Source organism: Crinia signifera, chromosome 4, assembly GCF_055691185.1.
Source record: "Crinia signifera chromosome 4, ASM5569118v1, whole genome shotgun sequence".
In the NCBI taxonomy this organism is placed as follows: Eukaryota; Metazoa; Chordata; class Amphibia; order Anura; family Myobatrachidae; genus Crinia; species Crinia signifera.
The window spans coordinates 15,914,973-15,941,619 of NC_139220.1; the positions used below are offsets into that span (position 1 = coordinate 15,914,973).

Consider the following 26,647-nt stretch of genomic DNA (forward strand, 5'->3'; position numbering starts at 1 on the left):
TATGTGAAGTCATGTATTTATTTACAGTATCCATGGCGACGCACCAGCTCCAGGTCTCCTGCCCCTGAGAAAGAAGAGGAAGCTCACATCAGATATACAACCGGCACAGGATATAGTCAAAGAAAATTGAAAGAAAAAAAGAGATTTGCAGTTTTTGCAACATGAGTATATGTCTAAAGAAGGTTTTATGCACCTGCGCTGTCAGACACTGATCTAAGGTTTACCTGCGATCACACACTGGACAGAAGGACACCAGGGCACAGAATGATATAACAAATTTTATATATAAAAAAAAGGACATAAAGTACACAAATATACATATATTAAAATGAAGTATAGATAATATGTAATACATAGGCAAATACCATATATTCAAAAATCAAGGGTTTCTCATATGCAAATGAGGTCCCAAGAGGCAAAAAATGGGTTAAAAGTAGCCAGCAACACCAGTGAGGTAATACAGTCCGCAAATAAGCGTAGCAGCACAGTAAGCATGTGTTAGTATCAGCCGGATAGTAAATAGCAGCAGTGATTGGGTTAAATGACAGAATGGAGCAGGATTTTAGTAAGCCAGAAATATTTTGAAGCAGTTTGTTAGGATGGAAGCTCGATGCGATATGCCTGGTTTAGCGCTTGTAACGCCAGATGATATAAGGTCAGGTAGCGCAGAGACTTTCCTTAAGGTATGCTCACCCTCCTTGATGTTTTTTGGAGACGGTGGGGCGGGGAGCCCGGATGACTGTGGGCTCTACCCGCTGGGATGGTAACTGGCGTCCTTTGTTCTCCAGGCGTATGGCTGTCGGGTCGTGAGCCGTTTTTTTAGGCAGCAATGGCTGAGTGTGCCGAGCGGGGGTCTGCCGCTGGAAGCCGGAGTGTACACAGCGAGACGCTGGGTCAATGGTGCTGTAGCGTGACCTCTCACGTTGGTGTGCTGGCGTATGACGTCGACGCGTTTCGTTCCCTGGCAACGGGAACTTTTTCAAGACGGATAGAAGTGAAACCCAGTATACGGTATTTATAGGCATCTGCCATATGTTTTCAATTAACACTTCAATAGCTGAACAGTTTAGTAAATTAACACACATAAAATGTGCCCGGTGTCATGGTTATACAATGTACGCAAAAAACATTTGCATTTAAATAGAGCAGTGTCACAAAAAACGCACAAATATTTCATTGGTAATCAATTAAACGGCATTTTATATATATACAAAGAATTTAGTTAATTAATTGATTTAGCAGTATTTTATATATATACACAGAGATTTTTAGACAGATACATAGATAGATTATACTAAATGGTGTAATACTAAAGCTATATACTTTGAGAGATAAGGTTAGACCAAAATTGTGAATATTTTTCATATGAGAGAGAGATATATATTTTCAGTATTCGTCTACATCAAGTTAGTATTCTGAAAATGTATTTATATTTAATAGCAAACTTCAATCAGCTTCAAACCATAACAGTAGTTTTTTAACGTGCTTTTTCCACATGTAATAAAATACATATATTCGTTGCAATATAATTGCATATGTATATATGTCCACAATCAATTAGTACATAGATAGTATTATATTCACGAGACTCAACATCAATTATAGTTATATTTAATTATTTATTTTGAATATTTATTTAATTGATTATTTATTTATTTAACCTGAATGGAAAGGTTCTTTCAATATAGGAGGGTCAGAAAGGATAGGGAGAGGAAAAGGGAGGGGGGATGAAGAAGGAAGACAGATCGATTAATTAAAGTCCGATGGATATATAAATAACCAATGGACATATTTTTCATATATTGAGAAGCTTATATAATATACCAATGATGATTCATTATCCCCAATCTATATAGATCCAGATGGAGCAATCCGTGTGTTGGGAATGCGGGGAGTCACGTCTGCAAACCCAGGGCATCATGGATACCCAAGTGTCCTGGCCCTTATTCTCCCCCATGTTTTTTATTTTAAGAAGTATAGGATAGTAATTAAATAATTATTTCGAAAACCAAATGGGGTCGCTGTGTTGCGACTGCGGAGATTTAAGTCTACCCAGGACACTTGGGTATCCATGATGCCCTGGGTTTGCAGACGTGACTCCCCGCATTCCCAACACATGGATTGCTCCATCTGGATCTATATAGATTGGGGATAATGAATCATCATTGGTATATTATATAAGCTTCTCAATATATGAAAAATATGTCCATTGGTTATTTATATATCCATCTGACTTTAATTAATCGATCTGTCTTCCTTCTTCATCCCCCCTCCCTTTTCCTCTCCCTATCCTTTCTGACCCTCCTATATTGAAAGAACCTTTCCATTCAGGTTAAATAAATAAACAATTAAATAAATATTCAAAATAAATAATTAAATATAACTATAATTGATGTTGAGTCTCGTGAATATAATACTATCTATGTACTAATTGATTGTGGACATATATACATATGCAATTATATTGCAACGAATATATGTATTTTATTACATGTGGAAAAAGCACGTTAAAAAACTACTGTTATGGTTTGAAGCTGATTGAAGTTTGCTATTAAATATAAATAAATTTTCAGAATACTAACTTGATGTAGACGAATACTGAAAATATATCTCTCTCTCATATGAAAAATATTCGCAATTTTGGTCTAACCTTATCTCTCAAAGTATATAGCTTTAGTATTACACCATTTAGTATAATCTATCTATGTATCTGTCTAAAAATCTCTGTGTATATATATAAAATACTGCTAAATCAATTAATTAACTAAATTCTTTGTATATATATAAAATGCCGTTTAATTGATTACCAATGAAATATTTGTGCGTTTTTTGTGACACTGCTCTATTTAAATGCAAATGTTTTTTGCGTACATTGTATAACCATGACACCGGGCACATTTTATGTGTGTTAATTTACTAGACTGTTCAGCTATTGAAGTGTTAATTGAAAACATATGGCAGATGCCTATAAATACCGTATACTGGGTTTCACTACTATCCGTCTTGAAAAAGTTCCCGTTGCCAGGGAACGAAACGCGTCGACGTCATACGCCAGCACACCAACGTGAGAGGTCACGCTACAGCATCATTGACCCAGCGTCTCGCTGTGTACACTCCGGCTTCCAGCGGCAGACCCCCGCTCGGCACACTCAGCCATTGCTGCCTAAAAAACCGGCTCACGACCCTACAGCCATACGCCTGGAGAACAAAGGACGCCAGTTACCATCCCAGCGGGTAGAGCCCACAGTCATCCGGGCTCCCCGCCCCCACCATCTCCAAAAAACATCAAGGAGGGTGAGCATACCTTAAGGAAAGTCTCTGCGCTACCTGACCTTATATCATCTGGCGTTACAAGCGCTAAACCAGGCATATCGCATCGAGCTTCCATCCTAACAAACTGCTTCAAAATATTTCTGGCTTACTAAAATCCTGCTCCATTCTGTCATTTAACCCAATCACTGCTGCTATTTACTATCCGGCTGATACTAACACATGCTTACTGTGCTGCTACGCTTATTTGCGGACTGTATTACCTCACTGGTGTTGCTGGCTACTTTTAACCCATTTTTTGCTTCTTGGGACCTCATTTGCATATGAGAAACCCTTGATTTTTGAATATATGGTATTTGCCTATGTATTACATATTATCTATACTTCATTTTAATATATGTATATTTGTGTACTTTATGTCCTTTTTTTATATATAAAATTTGTTATATCATTCTGTGCCCTGGTGTCCTTCTGTCCAGTGTGTGATCGCAGGTAAACCTTAGATCAGTGTCTGACAGCGCAGGTGCATAAAACCTTCTTTTGTCTAGCCCTCTAGTGAGTTATAAGCAGACTCACTTGCCCCTGCTGCAGTCATAGACTGATATTTATATTATTTTTATAAATTAATATATTTTTCATACTTTTTTATTTTTAAAGCGCCGGGTTCTGCGGGTTTTTTGGAGATCTTAGGAGTGTCTTCCATACCCTCAGATTTTCATGAGTATATGTCTGGCTGATATAACGGTATCGCTGCAGTATTCACACAGGAGAGTGAGGAAAGGGAGTGGAGACAAATTAATACTACGGCACCGTTCCCTTTAATACTACGGCACCGTTCCCTTTAATACTACGGCACCGTTCCCTATAATACTACGGTACCATCATCCCGAAATACAGCTCTGCTCACACTTACTATGCAGAAGAGGATCATTCCTCATCCTCCGGGACAATTCCCAGCTCCTCATCTGTCCACGCCGAAGGGTCAGGATAAGGAAAATGACCCTACAAAAGAAATAGAAAATGATAAACTATCATGGAATTGGAATCTCAAATATTTTAAGCATGAAATTAATAATTGCTACAAACAACCTACGTTTTACCAATAAGAGGGGTAGTCAATCCGTGATTCCAACTGTTGGAACCCCGGGTTATTTTCGCTCAGCTCGAATGGAACTTGATAGTCGGAAATCAATGTTCCAGCTGTCAAGTGTCGGAAAGTGGGCTTGTCGGCAAAAACGTCAGTGGATTGTCAGAAAACGTCAGTGAATTTGACAATCCGTTTCCGACTAAACAGATCCGACTTGTTTTAAAGTCGGATCTGTTTTTGTCGTAATCGGCCACTGTTGGTAACGGCAGCATTGAATAGGCGGGGCCGCTATTTTCCCTGTCGGAAGTAGCGTCCGTCATTGAATACTGCCCTTAAACTGGAAAAAATGCCGCCCCCCCCCCAAAAAAAAAGAACTCAGAAATGGTTTTGACTTTTTGCAATCATTGAATTAGGTCAAGAACACCTACTTCAAAACGTATCTAAAATGATTTTATAACCATATGTAAAATATTGGATCAACATCGGAATATCTGGGCATTGGCGAATATGATTTCCCAGGTACACACTAGGGGAGTGAGGAAGGTTTAATTTACATTTCCCTAGCAGCTGCTCCTCTCTGCAGCTGCCAGGTGGGAGGGTCCTGCTGTACTGACCAATCAGCAGTTATCGGCAGCACAGCAGACACTGGGAGAGGGTGCAGAGAGGCAGAGTGGCCAGGAGGTCCCTCTGTGATTGGCAGCTGCTACAAGAATATCTTCCGGCAGCTGGTCACTCTGTGTTTCGGATATCTTACAGCCTGGTGTGGTAGTAAACAATGCCGCTATGCCAGGCAAGATGTTAAATACATTATCAAAGCAGTACAAATAACACCATAGTATATTTCCTTCATGTTCTACTATGGTAAGGCCTTGGCAGAATTCCTGCTTCCCACAAAGGGAGGTTTGCTGTGGTATTTTGCCCCCTCCGCTAGACCACCAGGGTTGGGTTGGGTTGGGTTGGGTGCGATAAGCCCTGAACTGACCAGCCTTAGGCCGTGCAAAACAATGGAATTTTTATATGTTTTTTAAATTGCTAAGATTATTGATCCAATATATGCAATTATTGGTTTATATGGGAACCCTTAACAACTTTAACTATCATTCCCTTGGCAGGTGTTTGATCTTTTTTTTGAACGCTTCTTCATTCAACTTGACCAGAGGCTCCCAAGCTCCGCCCATTACAGTACGTGCAGCGCTGAGAACCACTTGTGGCACCTTGTAAATAAAATGTAATCAGATTGACTGAGCTACTAATTACGTCACCTGTGCTCAAGCATGGCTATCCTTAAAAACCTGTACTGTAATGGTGGAAATTGGGAACTTCTGAACTAGGCCGTGGTCTCAAACCTGCTAGTAAAGTGCCAGTAGACTGCATGTAGCCTAATCAGCCCCTTTCTAGAAGCTAGAAAGATGTACAAGAATCTGCATTTGTGGAAAGGAAGCGAGGACCTGGGGACTGTTCTCACCATGACTGCATCTGGTTCATGCCAAAAATGCCACAGGATCCAGAACCACATGAAGCCGCCCAGCAGCTCTGCCTGGAAGCACTGGGACTTGGTCAGCTGCACCATCTGTCTGTACCGTGGTTCTATGTGAACCTCTGAGCCAGCACTAGAAAACACACACAGTATTACTGTTTAGTTAGTACAAAGAATGTAAACACAATATACATAATACAATACAATGGCAGCAGCAGGATACAAAAATCCTCTATTGATGTGTACACCCCAAATTTACATTTTTCCCTAAAAAAAAAAAAAAAAGCACCTCCCAAGAACCGCTCTTACCTTGGTATGTACACCCTAAACAATCCTCTAATGCAGGGCTGGGCAACACCGGCCCTCCAGATGTTAATGAACTACACATCCCAGGATGCTTTGCATTAGTTTTGCTATGTGGCCATGCTGAAACTGATGCAAGACATGCTGGGATGTGTAGTTCATCAACATCTGGAGGGCCGGTGTTGCCCAGCCCTGCTCTAATGGCATGTCACCAACCACCCCTCTCAAAATAGGCAGCTGCCCAAACATAAGAACATATCATATTGACATCAGATAACCACCTCCCTCTAATGACAGGCAGCCCCCCCAGCCACCTCCCTCTAATGACAGGCAGTCCCCCCAATCACCTCCCTCTAATGACAGGCAGCCCCCCCCCCAATCACCTCCCTCTAATGACAGGCAGCCCCCCCCAATCACCTCCCTCTAATGACAGGCAGCCCCCCCCAATCACCTCCCTCTAATGACAGGCAGCCCCCCCCAATCACCTCCCTCTAATGACAGGCAGCCCCCCCCAATCACCTCCCTCTAATGACAGGCAGCCCCCCCCAATCACCTCCCTCTAATGACAGGCAGCCCCCCCAATCACCTCCCTCTAATGACAGGCAGCCCCCCCAATCACCTCCCTCTAATGACAGGCAGCCCCCCAGCCACCTCCCTCTAATGACAGGCAGCCCCCCAGCCACCTCCCTCTAATGACAGGCAGCCCCCCCCAATCACCTCCCTCTTATGACAGGCAGCCCCCCCAATCACCTCCCTCTAATGACAGGCAGCCCCCCCAATCACCTCCCTCTAATGACAGGCAGCCCCCCCAATCACCTCCCTCTAATGACAGGCAGCCCCCCAGCCACCTCCCTCTAATGACAGGCAGCCCCCCAGCCACCTCCCTCTAATGACAGGGAGCCCCCCCACACACCTCCCTCTAATGACAGGCAGCCCCCCCAATCACCTCCCTCTAATGACAGGCAGTCCTCCCAACCACCTCCCTCTAATGACAGGCAGCCGCCCAACCACCCCTATAATGACATTCAGCCCCCAACCACCCCCTCTAGTGACAGGCAGCCCCCAACCACCCCTATAATGACAGGCAGCCCCCCAATCCCGTCATCCCATCACTCTCCCGACCCTCTTACTTGCGGACCCCCGTCTTGCTCCGCGTTACTCCCGCAAATAGACGACTCCCAGCCCTAAGAGCACCTCCGAGACGTCCCAGCGCCGCCATGACACCGGGGCAATGTCACCTCCCGGGGCTGTGCGGCTATCGCGATACTTCCGGGGGAAAGGACGGGCCCACAGCCCATTAGCGTGCGGGGGTGTCCTAAATCATACATCATACCACTTCATTCATTATACATGTTATATATTATAAGCGCATTTTAACAATAACACTACTTTGTCGGAAACATTCCATCTTTCTATGCATGAATTAATTCCTGGTCCTACTACTAATTTAATAATAAAAAACACCGGAAACAAATACAACTATAGAAAATGCCTCTTCTAGACATTTACTAAGATATTTACGAAATATTAATTCACCCAGAAATACAGACTAAGAAGTGTTACTGGGTAATATAGCTCCCCCTATGCGCCTAATGGTAGCGCCGGTTACCGTGGTTGCGCCGTAAACACTACTCAGTACACAGCGTGACTGCGCATCTCCGGGGTCCTAGCGCCGGCTCCACAGCTTCTATAGGAACTGCAGCAGCCTAGCAGGTGAGGAATGCATACAAACTGAATTATATTCTGATTATTATTATTTCTGTGTCCAGGATGTATGGCTAGATAGATAGATAGATAGATAGATAGATAGATCATCCACTTAGCTGCATAGTTGCCTGCCAGCATTGCCCATTAACACTTTGAGTTGGTCTATGTTATTTATTGTCTGGTGGTACTCTTTACCTAGCACGGCGCCCACGATGTCCATCGCGGTCATTGGGTGTAAAAAATTGCGGTCATCGCGTCCATCGTATGCACTAAAGTAACGGGTGCGACGCGACCGACGCGATGCCCGCGATTTCCCATAGGGATCAATGTTAAATTTTTAAATGCACCCGATTTTTCACTTCAATGCCTCAATGCCCGCGATTTTGCCATAGGAAACAATGTTAAATGGGCCACAGAGCCCAAATAGGCATCCTTAGCAGTGAAATGTCCCCCACAATTTTTAACGCCACCCCACTATCCACGCGAACCCGAAGCGTGGCGAGCGCAGCGAGCCCGCGAGGGGCGGCGGTACGCGTCCTCCGACCTTTTCATACCCCCACTATCCACGTCGGCGTGGAGTTGAGAATAGAATAGTGTGGCGAGCGCAGCGAGCCCGAAGCGTGGCGAGGGGACGCGGATACCTTCACAGGTAAACGCGGCCCTACGCGGGCTTCACAGGTATCCGCGTGCGCTCGCCACGCTTCGGGCTCGGTGGCTCGCTGCGCTCGCCACACTATTCTATTCTCAACTCCACGCCGACGTGGATAGTGGGGGTATGAAAAGGTCGGAGGACGCGTACCGCCGCCCCTCGCGGGCTCGCTGCGCTCGCCACGCTTCGGGTTCGCGTGGATCGTGGGGTGGCGTTAAAAATTGTGGGGGACATTTCACTGCTAACGATGCCTATTTGGGCTCTGTGGCCCATTTAACATTGTTTCCTATGGCAAAATCGCGGGCATTGAGGCATTGAAGTGAAAAATCGGGTCCATTTAAAAATTTAACATTGATCCCTATGGGAAATCGCGGGCATCGCGTCGGTCGTGTCGCACCCGTTAATTTAGTGCATACGATGGACGCGATGCCCGCGATGGGCGCCGTCCTAGGTAAAGAGTACCATTGTCTTTGCAGACCCAGAAGCACCACACATTATAATGCACATTTTTCTAAAACAAATATTAAGAAGCCCAGAAAATAAAACTCAATGGCCTGGTTCAGAGTCACAGGCAAGAACAAATGCAGCACACAATTCTGCTCAGGCTGCAGATGCATCTCCTGCAACTACCATGGGTTAGCAATCCGCTCGTACCCCATTCGCATTATGGGCCCATGGGACATAATGGGACAATACGCTATGAATGATAGAACTCACTACGAATACTAAATGGTTCGCCAGCCGATCAGTTCCCAACTGTCATGTGCTCAGCTCATAACTGTCATGTGGACCATTTATCCTACGCAAAAAGTTTTAGCACTCACAACAAGGTTCATCACTCATTGATAAATGGTCCCTGTGTTCAATATACAGAGGTGTGGTACAGTAAATTTAAATATAGGAACAACACTTTCCAGGAATAATTCTATAGATCCTGGGGCGGGATATGGTAGATTGGTCGACCTTAAAATGGTTGACAGTCATTAGGTCAACACTGTTGGGTCGACAGGTGTCTAGATCGACATGGGACAAGTTTGACAGGTGTCTACGTCGACACAAGCATTAGGTTGACATGGGCTAGGTCGACAGTCAAAAGGTCGACATGGGGTTTTTCACTGTTTTTTGAGCCAACATGTGCCGACAGGTGGTATTTAATGCCCTACCATCCACTAGGGGATGGGGGAGAAATAAATAGGTTGCCGAGCGCAGTGAGGCACAGTGCACAACGCATGGGGAGCGCAGCGAGCCAAGCGAGGGGACGCAGTGCAATTAAAACTGTGTCCATGTCGACTGTGTCGACATTTGGGTAGAAAAAAAACAGTGAAACTCCCAATTTCGACCTTTTGACTGTCGACCTAGACACTGTTGACCTAATGCTTGTGTTGACCTTGACCCATGTCGCCCTAACATTGTCGACCTAATGCTTGTCGTCGGCCATCGATTGATTTCTTCAGGCCACGCAAAAATAAGTTAGTGGAGGCTGACTTATATTTGCAGCCATTCCGCCGAAGACAGGACAGGCAGCTGACGTCATGTGATGTCAGCCTCCCGCCACCAGCACACCTCCTTCCGTCCAAATCCCCATGGGAACGCCCATGAAACGCTGGGGGTTCCCATGGGCGACACCCATAAAACATAATGCGCAGAAAGAAAACATTGCTCGGGGGGGGGGGGGGGGGGCATATGAACTAGAATGACCCCCTATATTCCCTAAAACATGCACACTAGAGTTATTGTTTTGTGTCATTAGACAATTAACCTGCCAGTATGTCCCAGTATAATTTTGGAGTGTGGGAGGAATCCAGAGTAACTGGAGTAAACCCATGCAAGTGTATGGAGAACATACAAACTCCACACCTAAGTCTTTGGGCACAAGTAGAAGAGTTTATTGCTTTCTTTGTATTCCCATCTTTGTTACTGTTTTCCTTGTCCTCATAGAAACCTGCTGAGTATGACACATTATTTGCATTGCTGTTCTGTTCTCTTATCATTAGACACACACTCGGGAGACATGTGCAGTCTCTCCCACTCCAGCTGTTCTTCTGCCGGCCACACAGGGGCAGTGACGTTCATTGTGGGCACTCTGGATGGAGACCCTGTGAATTTAAATCTGCTGAAGGACTATGTATCAAGAACTATATACACCCTTGTTAGCACCCTGAGACTACCATCATTCAATATTATCCACTGTTCCCATAAGGTAAGTTTCTCTTTCTGCCCTGAGATCACAAAATCATTGTTCGCAATATAGTTCTTAATGCAAATTACCCCCTCCCTTCTTACCGCCAAATCATATACATAAATAAGCTGTTTAGTAACTTGAAACCACTATGTTGATCTCTCTAGCAGGCAACACTGAGAGCAGGGCTTAAAGTGGTCCCGAAACATACCTACATCCCATTAGTGGGAGCCATGACCAGTTCTAGGGTTTTGGGCACCCCCCAAGCAAAATCTAAATTTGTTTCCTACCTTCCATACTTTATGAAGTGTCAGTGATCTCATAAGAAAGGGGGGTGGTTACAGAATAGCACCTCCAATTAAAATTATTCCACGGAGTATCACAATCTTATTCACATTACATCACATGTACTGCCCCATATTCATATTATACCACATAGTAGTGGCCTTATCCATGTTACACCACTCAGTAGTGCTTCTGGTACTCTTTACCTAGAAGGGCGCCCATCGCGGGCATCGCATGCACTAAAAAATCGGGTGCGACGCGACCGACGCGATGCCCGCGATTTCCCATAGGGAACAATGTTAAATGTCTCAATTGACCCAATTTTCATGTCCAATGCCTCAATTGACCCGATTTTTCCATAGGAAACAATGTTAAATGGGCCACAGAGGCCAAATAGGCACCCTGAAGTGTGAAATGGCCCCCACAATTGTTAACGCCACCCCACGATCAACGTGAACCCGAAGCGTGGCGAGCGCAGCGAGCCCGCGAGGGGCGGCCGTACGCGTCCTACGACCTTTTCATACCCCCACTATCCACGTCGGCGTGGAGTTGAGAATAGAAAGTGTGGCGAGCGCAGCGAGCCACCGAGCCCGAAGCGTGGCGAGCGCAGCGGACAGCTGTGAAGCCCGTGAGGGGACGCGGATACCTGTGAAGGTATCCGCGTCCCCTCACGGGGCTCGCCACGCTTCGGGCTCGGAGGCTCGCTGCGCTCGCCACACTTTCTATTCTCAACTCCACGCCAACGTGGATAGTGGGGGTATGAAAAGGTCGTAGGACGCGTACCGCCGCCCCTCGCAGGCTCGCTGCGCTCGCCACGCTTCGGGTTGGCGTTGATCGTGGGGTGGCGTTAACAATTGTGGGGGCCATTTCACACTTCAGGGTGCCTATTTGGCCTCTGTGGGCCATTTAACATTGTTTCCTATGGAAAAATCGGGTCAATTGAGGCATTGAACAGGAAAATCGGGTCATTTGAGACATTTAACATTGTTCCCTATGGGAAATCGCGGGCATCGCGTCGGTCGCATCGCACCCGATTTTTTAGTGCATGCGATGCCCGTGATTTTTTACTAACGATGCCCACGATCAAAATCGTGGGCGCCGTTCTAGGTAAAGAGTACCGTGCTTCTTATTCACATTAGGTTACTCAGCCGTGTGTTTTATTCACGTTGCATTACTCAGTAGTTCCCCTTATTCATGTTACTTTACTGAGCAGTTCCCCTTATTCATGTTACTTTACTCAGTCCCTTTATTCATGTTATGTTACTCAGCAGTTCCCCTTATTCACATTATGTAACTCAGTAGTGCCCTTTACTCAGGTCATGCTACACAGTAGCATAACCTGGAAATACTTGGCTATGGTGGAGGGGAACTAGTTCCACCTACCATTACAGGTGCCGGACTGTGAGCAAATACATTTTATAACACAAATGTACAAAATTTGTGCTATAGGCAGGTAAAATAAATTAATAAGAGCTGTGGCATGCATTACCAGCAAAATGGCACTTCACTAATATATCAAAGCCAGCGACTCTTATTCACTGTGAGGTTCCGCGCCACAAAATATGGCAGCCAGCAGTAAACCACTTCGAAATGATTTAGTTACGAACATGCAACAATGTTCTGCCTCGTGGATCCTTGCGGAACATCAAACAGATCAATTTTTTTTGTTATGGGGTCAGTCCCAGTTTACGTTAAAGCTCTTTGTGGGACCGAGAACGAGTTTCTCGTGGATCGTGATTAGTTATCGAACGTAGTTCCCTTTGTTGCTACTGTTGTACATTGTGTATACATTTTTATTTTTGTTGTTTATACAATTTTGTTACAAATGTAAAATCCTTTATTTTTGGATACATATCTGTCTGTTGATTACCTGGAGGCATGAGTCACACAAAACTCTAATCAATCAATCAATCACCAATGGCTGGACGAGATCATTTGAATGTAAAAGAGATAATGTTCTTGTTTCCTTTCTAACCAACAGATTAACAAGTTTTGTGACCAGGCCCTAACGTGGAGCCCGGAGGCCGCCTCTCAGGCGCTCTGGTGGATCCGGAACCTTGAGTGCGATTCTGGAGCCAGCCTTACTGATGCCCTGGCTGCAGCGTTTGAGGACCCATCGTGCCAGGCTGTGTACTTGGTGATAGACGCTCTGCCGCCCAACGTGCTGCAGGGTATCTACAGCTTTCTGGCCACAGAGGACAATACCTGCCCGGTAAACGTGGTGTACCTCCTGGAAAAACCACGCGATAGCCAGGCAGAAGGATCTTTCCGCATGATTAATTTGGAACCTCTTGGGTCATCAAATAAGGCAAGTAATAAACTACTTTTATCCAGGATGATCTAAATGACAGGAAGCCCGCTGGGCTTGGCTGAGCTGGAAAAGAGTTTTGTAGGAAGTCTCCTCCTGCTTGGCCCTCACTGCATTTTATTAGGTGTCATTGGGAGATAACATTGTCTTTTATGGAGTCATCTGGGGCAACTTTAGTAATATAGAAAGGAAGGGGCTTGCTGACGCCTGTATTGGGGGGTTTGCCGGTATAGGTCCACTGGGAGGCAGATTAGTTTGGGTAGACGTTGGAAATCTTAAAAATGACTGTTTTTACTTTTTGCATGCGTTTTAAACATGAGACATGTTCTTCTGGTTCTAGATGAGGCCTGTTGGCGATCAGAGGCACAGTCGCAGCTGCTCGACGGTATCATCCTGTGCATCATCCTGCGTATCACCTGGCACTTCATCCTACAAACCAGGCACTTCATCCTACAAATCATCCTGCTTATCATCCTGCGTATCATCAGGCGCTTCATCCTGCGCCTCTTCCTGTGTATCACCCGGAACTTCATCCTGCGTATCATCCTACATTTCATCCTGCATATCACCCTGTACATCTTCTACGATACTCTCCTCTGAACCTCAGTATGTACAGTGCCAAGAGCTAAGTATACATTGCAGTATTACAGTAGTCCAGATAATACCCAGGATATATTTGCACCAAATATGTCTTAAATGGGTGGATAACCACGGCCACACTGCAGTAGTTATTGGGATGTAGGGCGGAACATAGTGGCGTAGCAGTTAGTATGACCGCACTGAGGTCATGAGTTCAATTCCAGGGCCCCCATCTGTGCAATGTTTGTATGTTCTCCTCGTGTGTTCACAGCGTTATCTCTCCCAGCTGCTGTTTAAAATTGGTGGCGCAGTATAAATAAATGCTAATAGTTTGGCGTAGAGGCTGTACCAGTGTTAGGTATAGGGGATTGCATCCAGGCCTCGAATGACCATTCTGACCAAAATGGCCATTTGTGGATGCGATCCCCTATACCTAACACTGGTTACAAAGGAGGTGCCGCACACACGTCAACAATGTGTCATTTATACCGTGTCCGTATTGGGGGTTCTCCGCTGTCAGATGATATTATTTTATCCAAATGATTGTCCTGACTAAGTCCATAAATGATGCCAAAATAAGCCGTCTTTGTATGATGGGGCGTGTAAACCTTTTATATAGGGGATACGGTCACCAGGTCTACAAACATTAGGTTGACATGCAAGAAGGTCGACATGACTGAAGGTAGACATGCAGGAAGGTTGACATGACTGAAGGTAGACATGCAGGAAGGTTGACATGACTGAAGGTCGACATGGGGTTTTTCACCTTTTTTTTTAAACCGACAGGCGGTATTTCATGGCCTGCCATCCACTAGGGCATGGTGGCAGAATAAAATAGCGTGCCGAGCGTAACGAGCCATGCGAGGGGACACGGTGCTCCATTTAATTGCCCATGTCGACTGTGTCGACAATCGGGACAAAAAAAAAAAACCATGTCGACCTTTTGACTGTTGGACCTTCCCCATGACAACCTAATGCTTGTGTCGACCTAATGATTCTGTCGACCTAACGCATGTTGACCTTCCTGCATGTCGAACTTCCTGTATGTCGACCCAATGCCTTAAATCGTGTACACCTGGTTCGACACATAAAATGTCGACATGCATTGGGTCAACCTTGGAATGTCAGTAATGGCTAGGTTGGCAGAAAAAAGGTCGACATGGCTTTTTCACTTTTTTTTAGCCGACATGTGCCGACAGGCGGTATTTCATGCCCTACCATGTCAACATTTGGGACAAAAAAAGGTGAGAAACCCATGTTGACCTTTTGACTGTCGACCGAGCCATTGTCGGCCTAATACTTGTGTCGAACTTCCAACCAAGTCCACCCAATGCATGTTGACCTGATATTGGTCAACCCAATGACCCATACCCTTCTGTTTCTCAATTCAATGTGGACGCCGTGGGGATGCACATCGGGATCGAATCGAAATTGAATGCGTCCAATTTTGATTATATAATCAAAATCGAATAACAAAATAGACCACATCGAACCGTGTGTACGGGGCATTAGTGCAGAGACTTCCCGAAGTCCGGCAAGTGAGTGTGCAACAGGAAGTGTGCGAGGAGGACCATACATGTGATCTATAGAAAAACCAATCAGTGCCACAAGTCACCGTTATTGGTTGAGCACAGGCCTCCATCTTGTATTCTGCAACCCTAGGCCTTGCTCTGTTGGCCTTTTTCCCAAGACATCTCTCCGTGTTTACTCTACTGCATATATCATTGTCTTATATCCCATAGGTTCCCACCATTCAGCTGCAATTTGTCCTCCAAAGAACCTCCGGTCACCTGCGAAATGAATGGAAGCCACATGACAGTGACGCCAGAGGCGCTGAGTCTGCTGAGGGGAGCAAGGGTCCTGGCACGCAGAGACACTGATAGTCTTTACTACCTGGGGCACATAGCCTGCGAGGTGGAGGTGGGTAGCTGTGCATGCCATCATTTCACCAGATCTGCGGCTCAACAAAGGTGACCCCAGCAGGTCATGTTTTCTGGATTTCATTAACCATGCACAAGGTAAGCGGATTGTTGTTGTGCTGGTACAATAATTATCCCACCTGCTTCCACAGGCAAAACTCCTGAAAACACGGCCTGTAGGGGGAGCCTGAGGACTGGAGTCGAGATGCACCGGATTAAACCATGGTTGATTTGAGAACCCATTGTTTTGGAGTAGGTTGCAGAGCTAATGCGTCTTTCTTCATCGTTTCCCTCAGGGCTCCTGTGACCGTTTCCTCGTGGAGTTTGAGAAGTGTCGCTCTCCGAAAGGCAAAGGTCAGTTCCGTATGCAGGAAACGCCTGTTTGCGACATCATCCACTATGAGGACGCTAGGTGGAGACCTCTGGTTCCTGGAGACCACGTGCTGGCGCCAGTGGACGGGCTCATGGAGAAATATGGCCCTGGAACCGTCTTGCAAGGAACGGAAAGACGGGTCTGCGGCTCAGGTATCACAACATCATCTTAAATTATTAATATTATTATTATTAACTGTTACGTTCCATGACAACCTTCTTCATAGTGGAGTTGTCAGCACCACCCCTTCATTGCTATTTTACGTTGTATTGCTGTGTGGGTGGGGCTATAAAGTGTCCGGGTTTCATTCCTCCAATCTTCACAGGACACCGTAGACCTGGATTTTCCCGGCTTCAGTGTGACCCATAATTAATCTCTATAGTAGCGATATTAGAAATGTATTGTTATATACAATAAGGCCTTTATGGAGAGTCTACGTCACCTTAAGTGGTTAGACGTTGCTAGGTTTCCACACTGTGATGGACAACCTGGGATGGACAATCGTTGTGTTGACATCATGATGGGACCATGGGTGGGAGGCTGCATCCAGAATCTCATTATTTGCCATTATCTATATGAAACATCGTAACTAACATCTGACACTCTGTAGCTTCTGACAGCAATGGAGTCCTAGTAACTTTCTGGAACGGGAAGACCAAGCAAGTCGCTCCTGGCCTGGCCATCGGGATCCCCCAGAGATTAAGTGACCGCATCACCCTGGAGCTCAGTGTTCCTCTGGAAGCCAGGAAGAAGCTGGTGGAATCCTGCCCTGGTTTCCCCTTCATAGGGTCGTCTAACAGACGTCCCGTGTGCCCGTCAGAAGAGAAAGCTGGTGGCACTGGCTCTCATACCTGCTTATACTGCAGCCCCAGTGGTGGTGGTGGTGCCTGCCAGACATGCTATGTGCCGGAGGAGCTGTGGGCAGCGCTGAGGAACTCACTGAGCCATATTAGCCAAATGACTTCCTCCAAAGAGAAACCTTTAAAGAAGATGCGAAAAGATCTGGTGCCAAAACAAGACGTGGCGCCCAAGCCTGGCAAGGAGAAGAATAAACCTCAAAGCAAGATCGGACGAGACCCCAGAGTGCACCAGGGAGGGGAGCAGAGAAGTAGATATGTAAGTTATTGCTCTTTGCTAAAAGGAGGAACATTGGAGCCGATTCAGTTGGTACCCTATCTCTCTCTAAGACATTGCCCACAATGAAGTTTTGAGGCACAGGGGCAGATTTAACAATGATAAATGGTGCTCCAATCAGAAAACATCTAACGTGTGTTTGAAAAAGGACAGGAGCTGATTGGCTGGAGCACCGATTATCATTAGTAATGAGAGATCACATAAATATCACTCATTAAATGTGCCCCTTAGTCGTCCATTGAGCATACAGAAATCTAGCATGATGTCGGCCATGTACACGTGCTGGTTGCACACTTATATATAGCTCTAACATGGGACCATGGGGAATATTCTTATTATAATTTTTTATATATAAAGGAATACAACTAACAGCAGGACTAGTGCAGACAGTAAATTATTTCACATCGATCCATAACTACAGTATGCAGTCAGCATAACTCTGGAGAGGGCCCTGGTCACATGAGGTTACAATCTATAGGGGATATGGGTGGGCATTATGGGAGATGAGGGCAGATTGCAGGGTTAGGAGGAAGGGGTTGCAAACTGGAATAAAAAAAATACGGGTTTTAAGGGCACACTTAAAGGCTAGATGAAAGTTTAATGAAAGGAGGGAGAGAATTCCAGAGGTCAGGATTAGGAGTTGGGAAGAATCGCAGCAAACATTAGCGAGTGAAGAGGATGGGAGGGAGTGTGTGAGAAAATGAGACTGGACATATAGGGATAAGGGATGAGGCTGAGAGATTTGTAGATGAGAGAGAGAGATAACATTTATTATCGTTTGTGGGGTTGTGACTGGTTGAGGGGGGCAGTAAAGTGACAGGAGAGGAAAATGAGGCAGGGAGCAGATTTGAGGATAGACTGGAGAGGGGCGATGTAGATTACAGGTGGAAAAGTATATGTCAATGAATAAGAATTTTAGTAATTTGCAGATGAGACAGAGCCTGCTCCTGGAACTATTGCAGAGAAAGCGTGGGGGAGGAGGAGGGGGTAATGGGTGACACATAATTTTGATATAATACTTGGAGATAGTATAATAGTACAGTAACCCAACACGGCAGCGAATCGGCAGTTTAATTAATGTAGCAGAATTTTACTAAGGAAACTAAACATTTAAGTGGCTGTGGGTTATAACAGACAGAACCTACTGTTACTGACAGACAACAAGGGCCAAATGTAATATGGTGTAAGATTCAGAAAAAGAGAGATTTTGGGTAAGTTTCCTCCCTTTTGTTTTAAAAGCGGCAATCAATGACATGGAAAAATCAACCTGGTTTTTCAGTGTAAATGATTGCCGCTTTAAAAAAATAAAAAATAAAAAATAAAAGGGAAAACTCTCCCAAAATCTCCCACCTTCTGATTCTCCCCCTATTACATCTGGCCCCAAATGTTTGACTATGTATGCGCCGACAATGACACCCTGGTTCTCATGTAACCACTCCCATCGCAGAAGGTGAAGCCTCCTCTGTGTACACCTCTACTACCGATGGAACCGTACTTATCTCAGTAAAGCACGCTGAGAATGGGACTCTCTTGCGCGAGCATGTGAGACGTATACGCGGCCCCTTCTCGGCAAGACATATTGCTATGGCGAGCCGGGCGGCTACATAAGCACGTACTCTTATTTAGGGATAGATTACCTTTCTCTACACCAGCGGAGGTTTGCCTGTAATAACATTTGTGTGTTGCCTTTATTGCAGAAGGATCACATGGTCTGTAGTAGAGACACTCAGACTGACAGGACCAGCAGCCCATATGTCCCAATCAAGTCTATTATTAATGCAGCAGAAGGTAATAGCACCTTTCCTCTGTGTAGAGGTTATTATGTTGATTAGGCAATGTGCACAATTGATAATCCGTTGAATGAAATCAGCAGCTCTGAAGTAGATAGGGTGGGAAAAAATTAAACACATAAATTGGATATACACTGTGTAATTGTGAGGAGGTTTTAAAAAGAGTCACAGTTGTGTCGTAGTGTACACACAGTAACTACCAAGAAAGTATTTACCCAGTTACTGGGGCTGGGGACACCATTGTGACCCCTTCAGTCTGATATTCAATCTTTGCCTGGGAGAGACCTTGCTGATGCAGTATAACTACCTTTTGTTTTCTTGCTGTGCTCAATCCTACCACGGTGCCTGATTTGTGACATGAAACTCTTCCACAATCTCACCTTTGTAGCAGAATTTTGCTGTACCTCACCCAGTTTTGAGCCTCCTACGCAGCTGTTTCAGTTAATAACTGTATTTCAACCTACATATGAAAATGATGATCATCACCACCTGTTTGGTATGATTAATCATACACCTGATTATAAGCCTACAAAAATCCCTGACTTTGTGTACTTATAAGAATTGATGCTGTTTTGAAGGCAAAGGGTGATTGCACCAAATATTGATTTGATTTAGATTTCTCTTCTGTTGAATTTTGATAACTGTTAAAAAAATGAACTCTTAATCCTGCTGTTTGAATTCTAAGGGGCTCATTAATCAATGCGATCCGAACGGCGGGATGTATCATCCCCAGCTTGCCGTTAGCGCTGACCCCCCCACCGACCCCGCTGACCGCACTGCCCCTGCAGCAGTGCGGTGTGTAGCCCATAGGCTACAATGGGCTACCGCCATCTCAGAAAAATGGTAGCCCAGGGATGCAATGCGCTGCTGTCCGATGTTGATACATCGGGCAGCTTTGCATCCCCCATAGAAACCTATGGGGGGAGGCGCCCGCTGGCGGTGCAGGAGGGATTGAAGCGGGGATTGGAGATTCCTGCTGTGGTCCCTCCTGATACATTCGGGGGATATTTAATATTTGCGGCTAACACGTTTTCGGGGATTTAGCCACAAATATAGAGTGATAAATGGGCCCCAATGTCTGCAGCATTTTTACACACACCTGCCTAGAACTTTTGTACAGTGCTGTATCTGTATACAAATTATGTTTTTAAGATGATGTAATTAAGTCCTTGCACAAAACCTCGACAAGTCTGGACAACATGACGCATCTGCAGGCAACTCTGCACCGTATTGATAAGGCAATGAAAGAAGACCGCTTAGCCGTGGAATCTGCGATCCTGGAGCGCCGGCCGCGCTCCTCTCCTCTAAGGCTGGTGAGCTACCTGGGAGCGGTTAGGCTTCGTTCTCTTTGAATAGCGGATAGCATAGTAACACCGTGACGCTGCCGGCTGCCAGCATTTGAGGTAGTTAATGAACTGTAGGCTGATTACACAAGTTGTTATTGTTCGCATATTCCCAGTGGGTGGTCTCCCGGCAGGAAGAAAAAAAATATATACTCAAACCCCTCTGCCAGAGTGATAGATGGTTGCTGGTTAATAATGGCACAAGACAGGATTACCCGCTATGGGCCCATACCTGACTACTTTTAATAACTCCTCTCAGTGGAGAAGCCAGGAGAGGACTGAAAGGGGGACGTCACCAAGCCCCCATGAGACAGCCATGTTAATTCGTGAATTGGTTGGAGGGGCTAAAATGATGGGATTCACGTCAATTTAGCCCCGCCCCCTACCCGCGGACCCAGGAAATTCTGTATTTTATGCTGCGGGGAAGGGGGGGCGAGAGGGTTGCCCACCTCTCCGGGGGCCGGGAGGGGGCCCCAATTTGCGGGACCCTCCTGGCCATCTGTGAGGTGAGGCAAGTATGCTATGGTTTGATCGGTCCCAGGCGTATTTGCACCGAGAAGGCCGATGTTTTGGCTCTGCGCAGGCGCATATGCAGGGCCACTGGGCGGACTTGCACTTGTCGCTGAGGCTGTCACACAAAGGGGGGTGGGATGCAAGCGGGCAGGAGGCTGTCACATGGGGACCTCCAGCGTTTCCTGGGCGTGCCCACAAAAATGGTGGATGCACTCAGAAAACCGCTGGACATCCCCATGCAACCAGGGGTGGGTGGGTGGGTGGCTGCTGTCACAGGACGTTAGCCAGCCACCCCGTTCTCATAGCCAGATGCTGCAGATATAGGTCCGTCAAGACTGACTTCGTTTTGCGAACAGGAGAAAAATCATTCGCTGGTCAGCGACCATTGAATCATTTAACCCCTGTACCCTCCCCTGTGAATGGATGTTTATCTGCGCATTTACGCTGCATAGCGAGTCAACCAGAATCAGGCCCTGTGTGCCTAATTCAGGTTTGTAAGTAAAAGAAAAAAGCAAGCAACTGGACAACACCATGCTGCACTGCAGGTGGGGCAGATGTAACAGGTGCAGAGAGAGTTAGATTTGGGTGAGGTGTGTTCAAATTGAAATCTAAATTGCAGTGTAAAAATGCAACTGCTTAATATTTGTGGACTACATGCAAAAACAATACAGTATTTACCCTACAGAGAAAACATATAAATGTATTTTCTGCCCTTGCAGAGGAACATAGTTTGTTCCAGACACAAGGTGAAGAATCAGCAATAATTCACCAATTAGTATTCAATCACGGACAGTTTCACCCGTTTTTTAATCCGGTTTCACCAATGCCGTTTCACTTTATTTTTGGAGGGTGAATCGAGATGGGCGAAAACTGAAGTGAATCGGCCAGAAATACGTGAATTTGCGGCGATTTCACCATCCACGCTGTTTTCCAGATGCTGTTTTTTTTTACCCAGGCGAAAAATCAGCACTGGAGTTGAATAGGGCGATTTGAATTTGCCTGGTGAAATATTCGCCCAGGATTGAATACCCCCAATGTTAGTGTTTTTTTGCTTTACTTGCAAACATGAATTAGGCCCTACAACCCGTATTCGGAGTTGCACACGTGGACTGATTTTTTTAGGCTTTGCCTAGCTGCTATCCAGGAGCCCATCAAATGTTACAGTGACCTTATGCGTCAAGGATGTGGCTGGCACATATCCATATAATGGTGATGTCAGCTGCTCCCACACACTTGGGGCCCGAGGTGCAGCTTGTGCAGACCTGACCGAATATAGGCAAATGTTCACGTGGTTTTCCTACGGCTGGAAGCAGCGGCATCTGTGACCGCTCTATCCCGATTCTCAAGCAGATCTTCTTTGAAGCATAAATAGAACAAATGATATTTTGCTTTCTATCTGCATAGGGAACAGTTCACATATGTATAACATCTTAGTAATTAGTTTAGTGTCCCTGTTATGTTAAGTGTGATCTTTACAGAATTCCGAGGCTAACGTACCCAGACGTCAGGAGCTGAGAGAGCGAAAAGAAGTAGGAGAAGCAGAAGTGTGGAGGATTCAGGAGGAGGAGAAGAAGAGGAGAAGAGAGAAGAAGACCTGGGAGATAGAACAGAGAGCACTGATGCTTCAGGATAGCAGGTATACAATGTGCTGGCGGCAATGTTCAGCGTGGTCTTATAATTTACTGTATATGTGTCTATTCTAAGTGCTATTGGTTTCCTCTATAAGGTACACCCATTCGTAAGGCGGTCTACCGGGAGTAGAAGAATCAAGCCTCGTACACACTGGGCGCGTAGGAGGAGCGATGATGTGAAAATCGCTCAGTGCACGAGCGATATTCACCCATCCCAGCGATTTTCACAGGGGATTTTTTTAGTAAGAGTAACTTATGTAGCGCAGCAAATTCCACTGCGCTTTACATTAGGAGACAGTGATACAAGAAACTGGGTATTTACAGACAGTTAAAGGTGGGAGGGCCCTGCTTGCAAGCTCACAATCTATTGGGAAATAGGCATTGATACACAAGGATACGTGTTCTCTATTGCGTAAAGTCCACCAGATTGCAAAGACTCTTGGTGGGCTGTGTGATACCATGACCCAGAAATCTTGGCCATGAATCAGGATGAAAAGTGTGAAAAGAAAAGTGGAAGAGGATGTGTGTGTACAGTACAGTGGGGATGTCATTGGATAGGAGAAGTGTATGGAGGATAGGTGGGTGGTTCTGGAATCTGATAGGCTGCCTGAAGAGGTAAGGAAGATAGGAAAGTGAGAGAGAGAATATAAATGGGGATATGTGTACACTTTACAGTGGGGATGTGATTGGATGGGAAAGGTTAATGAAGGTTATGTGGCTGGTTCTGGAATCTGATAGGCTGTCTGAAGAGGTGTGTTATCAGGGAACGCTTGAAGGATTGGAGACCGGAGGAGAGTTTTATTGTGCGTGGGAGGGGATTTCACAGAGTGGGTGCAGCCTGAAGAAAGTCCTGCAGTCGGGAATGGGAGCGAGTAATGTGTGTGGATGAGAGACGTAGGTCTTGGGAGGAGCGAAGAGGTCGGGTTGGAAAGATAATATGAGATAAGAGAAGAGATGTAGGTTGGTGTAGTTGGGTTTATGGCTTTGTGTGTAAGTAAAAGTATTTATATTGAGTATGGTTAATTATAGGTAACCAATGAAGTGGTGAGAGTCTGTATTGGGGAAGGCCAGTAAGTAGACTATTGCAATAATCAATGCAGGAGATGATGAGGGAATGGATTAGAGTTTTAGCAGTGTCTTGTGTAAGGTGAAGTGCATCCACTTGTGAAGTGGAGACCACCTTGTGACAGTGCTGCAGGAGAGGCCATGTCTGACTGTGTGACCAGGTTACGGTTACCAGGCCTGGAGGTGTGTGTGTGAAGTAGAGACCACACCATGTGGGGTGTGGTATAGGGGTCCGACAGTCATTATCCCGACTGGCCAGACCCAGACAGCATGGTGAGCACAACTAAGACCCTTGTGGGCACGCTGCGCTCGCCACGCAAGCCACCTATTCTATTCTCCCTCTATGGGGTCGTGGACCCCCACGAGGGAAAATAGCGGGTGGCTGTCGGGAACCCGGCTGTCACCATGTGACAGTGCTGCAGGGGAGGCTGTGTCTGACTGTGTGACCATGTTACCGTTTCCAGGCCTGGAGGTGTGCGTGCGTGCGCGCGCGCGTGTGTGTGTGTGAAGTGGAGACCACTGTGTGACCGTTCTGCAGGACAGGCCATGTCGGATGTGCGCGCCATGTTTCGGTTATAGGAAGCAGGTTTAAGTTGTTCAATATGAAGAGGTCGTGGATGGCTGTTAACAGCCCAACAGACATCGGCGGGCAACAATGATGTGGGTGCGCACATCAGCGATCACCACTCAATGCCCAGCAATACACAGTGGGGGATTTTGATCTAAAAGTAGCTTAAACCACCAAAAGTGAGCTCAAAATCGCCCAGTGTGTATGTGCCTTTTATGAGCCATAAAGCCATAGCCAAGACATTGTTGGGCCCATACAACAATAATGTAGGGGCCACATATGTACTTGTGCCTGTCAACCAGTCACAGGGCGGTATTCAATGAGAATACCTGCGAGGTGCAGCGAATCCTTTTTAGGATTCGCTGCACATTCGCCACGTTCCGGAGCCGGCGGGCTCCGGTATTCCACGTGTCAGGGGCTCGCTGCCCCTGACTGGCGAATATGAGCTCCTGCGGCGTATGCCGCAGGGAGCCTGAGGACGGTGCCAGGCAGAGAGATGGAAGTCTCTCTGCCTAGCCCAGAACGTTTGTGGGGGTTAGGTGGGCTCCCCGGGTGCCAGGCAGCACAGGCTGCCCCCCGGGGGTGCCAGCAGGGGACCTATATTCACTATACCCGATCGTAACGATCGGGTGCAGTGAATATATGAATATGTAATGAGCGGCTCGGCTCCGGCGCCCCCTGCTGGCTGCTGTGTAAAAAAAAAAAAAAATTTTTTATTAAATATATATTAAGGTGCTTACAGCATGCATGCCCCTCCTCAGAATAAAATTCCTGATTTTTTTATACCAAATGTAAAAAACAAAACACTTTATTTTAAAAGTTCACATTCCACTTCACCATTATAAGATAGCGATTGCTACTCGGTGAATCATGGTGAAAAAAACCTTGAAATGTATTCGCCATGTGGTCATTGAATAGGGTGATTCACCGTTTTAGTCAGAAATTCGCCAAACAGCACAAATTCGCCATAAAAACATGGCGAATCAGGCTCATTGAATACCGCCCACAGTGTCTGTGGGTTGATTCACATTATTAGGGTTATTGTATCTAACTGCAATCAGATCCTAAGATCCCTTATAAGCTAAATGATTACAGGTTGAGTCTCCCTTATCCAAATTGCTCAGGACCACAAGAATTTTGGATAAGGGATTTTTCAGATTTTGGAATTTTTATTTCATACTTAACTGGTCCCCTGGTGATGCCCCGATGGTCCCCCAACATCCACAGTGCCCTTCAGGATCCTCTTCAGCGGCATCTCCAGGTCCCAGGGGTGCATTGCTTGAGTGTGCCGGTGATGTCACCGACACACCCGCGAATTCGCCCAATGCACACCTGGGACCGGAGATGCCACTGAAGAGGATCCCGGAGACTGCCGTGGACATCGGGGGACAAGGTTAGTATGAAGAAAAGGGTCTGAGGGGAATTTTTTTTTTAATTATTCTGAAAAACCACTGTTTTCTGAATATTTTGTTTTTTGGAATACACGGATAAGGGAGACCCGACCTGTATTTATTTGTCTCTATCCTATTCGAGGCTGTGCTCGGAGAAGAGACTTCTGCTGGACCTGGAGAGAAGACAGGACTGCGAGGGCTTAGAAGCGCAGCAGACGGAGTCCCGCAGAGGCCACAGGAAAGAAGAGGATATGGAGACAGAGCACAGGAATGAGGGACAAAGAGTCCAGTTCCGTGATGACCTTGAACCGCAGAGAGAGGTTCTAGATCTAGGGAAGAGGCAGAAACAGTCCGAGCAGAAAGAGAAGAGAGACAAACATAAGGTGAGTTTATGTTCTCTGTGTCACAGAGCTAGCGCTCTAGACTACAGCTGCTGTGAATTTGATGAGGTTCTTTCACGGGACATTCTGTGTTTCAGGACCTGGCGCAGAACAGGGAGATGGCGCGGCAGGAAGCGGACCTCCAGGACTGGCGCAGGCACCAAAAGCTGCAGACAAGTGCAGAGCGCAGAGTCTCCAAGAGACTGGAGCAGGTCTACCGCCAGGCGGAGGAGCAGAATTCAAAACCGGAGGTCAACCTGCAGCAGTACCTGAAGGAGCAGAACCTCCAGGCTCTGCGTTCAGCCATGGTCCTGTCATAACGGTGACATGTGCTGGGCTATACGTAGGAGGATGGCGGCTTTACAAGTAGCTTCATGCTGCACTCATAATAAAGTCACCGGTCATTGCTCCTAAACTTCCTTCTATTGTCATTTAAAAACACAGGTCTATAAATCTTACATAGAGACCCCTATTCTGCCGGAGGATTTACCCCACCCATGTCATGGACTTGGCGATACATAAAATTGTCCAATTCCTCCTGAGATTACGTTATAAGAAGCGCAGAGACTGGCAGCCACAATACAGGGGAGGAAGTATCCTAATGGTTCTAACTCTCCCCACTACAGGTCCCCATACACTATGCGATTTGTGCCTGATTTTGCTCCCCCCCAAAAAAGGTGACAACACCCTAAATCA

The 26,647-nt window shown here is 46.1% G+C and overlaps 2 protein-coding genes across 2 annotated transcripts; one reads left to right on the top strand and one right to left on the bottom strand.

Annotated features, from left to right (window-relative positions):
- NDUFB2 (NADH:ubiquinone oxidoreductase subunit B2) lies at positions 1-7,426 on the bottom strand. Its single transcript, XM_083181215.1, has 4 exons — positions 7,268-7,426; positions 5,823-5,967; positions 4,184-4,272; positions 1-64 (listed from the first exon to the last, which is right to left on the bottom strand). Exons 1-3 carry the CDS (start codon positions 7,354-7,356, stop codon positions 4,198-4,200), a joined length of 309 nt encoding a protein of 102 aa, XP_083037341.1. The 5' UTR covers positions 7,357-7,426; the 3' UTR covers positions 1-64; positions 4,184-4,197.
- LOC146073778 (uncharacterized) lies at positions 7,213-26,534 on the top strand. Its single transcript, XM_083181214.1, has 12 exons — positions 7,213-7,850; positions 10,488-10,693; positions 12,939-13,265; positions 13,606-13,871; positions 15,587-15,764; positions 16,060-16,288; positions 16,747-17,252; positions 18,968-19,058; positions 20,213-20,373; positions 22,395-22,552; positions 25,714-25,954; positions 26,050-26,534. The coding sequence occupies exons 2-12, from the start codon at positions 10,505-10,507 to the stop codon at positions 26,269-26,271; spliced, it is 2,568 nt and encodes an 855-aa protein (XP_083037340.1). The 5' UTR covers positions 7,213-7,850; positions 10,488-10,504; the 3' UTR covers positions 26,272-26,534.
- The last annotated feature ends 113 nt before the right edge of the window (positions 26,535-26,647 follow it).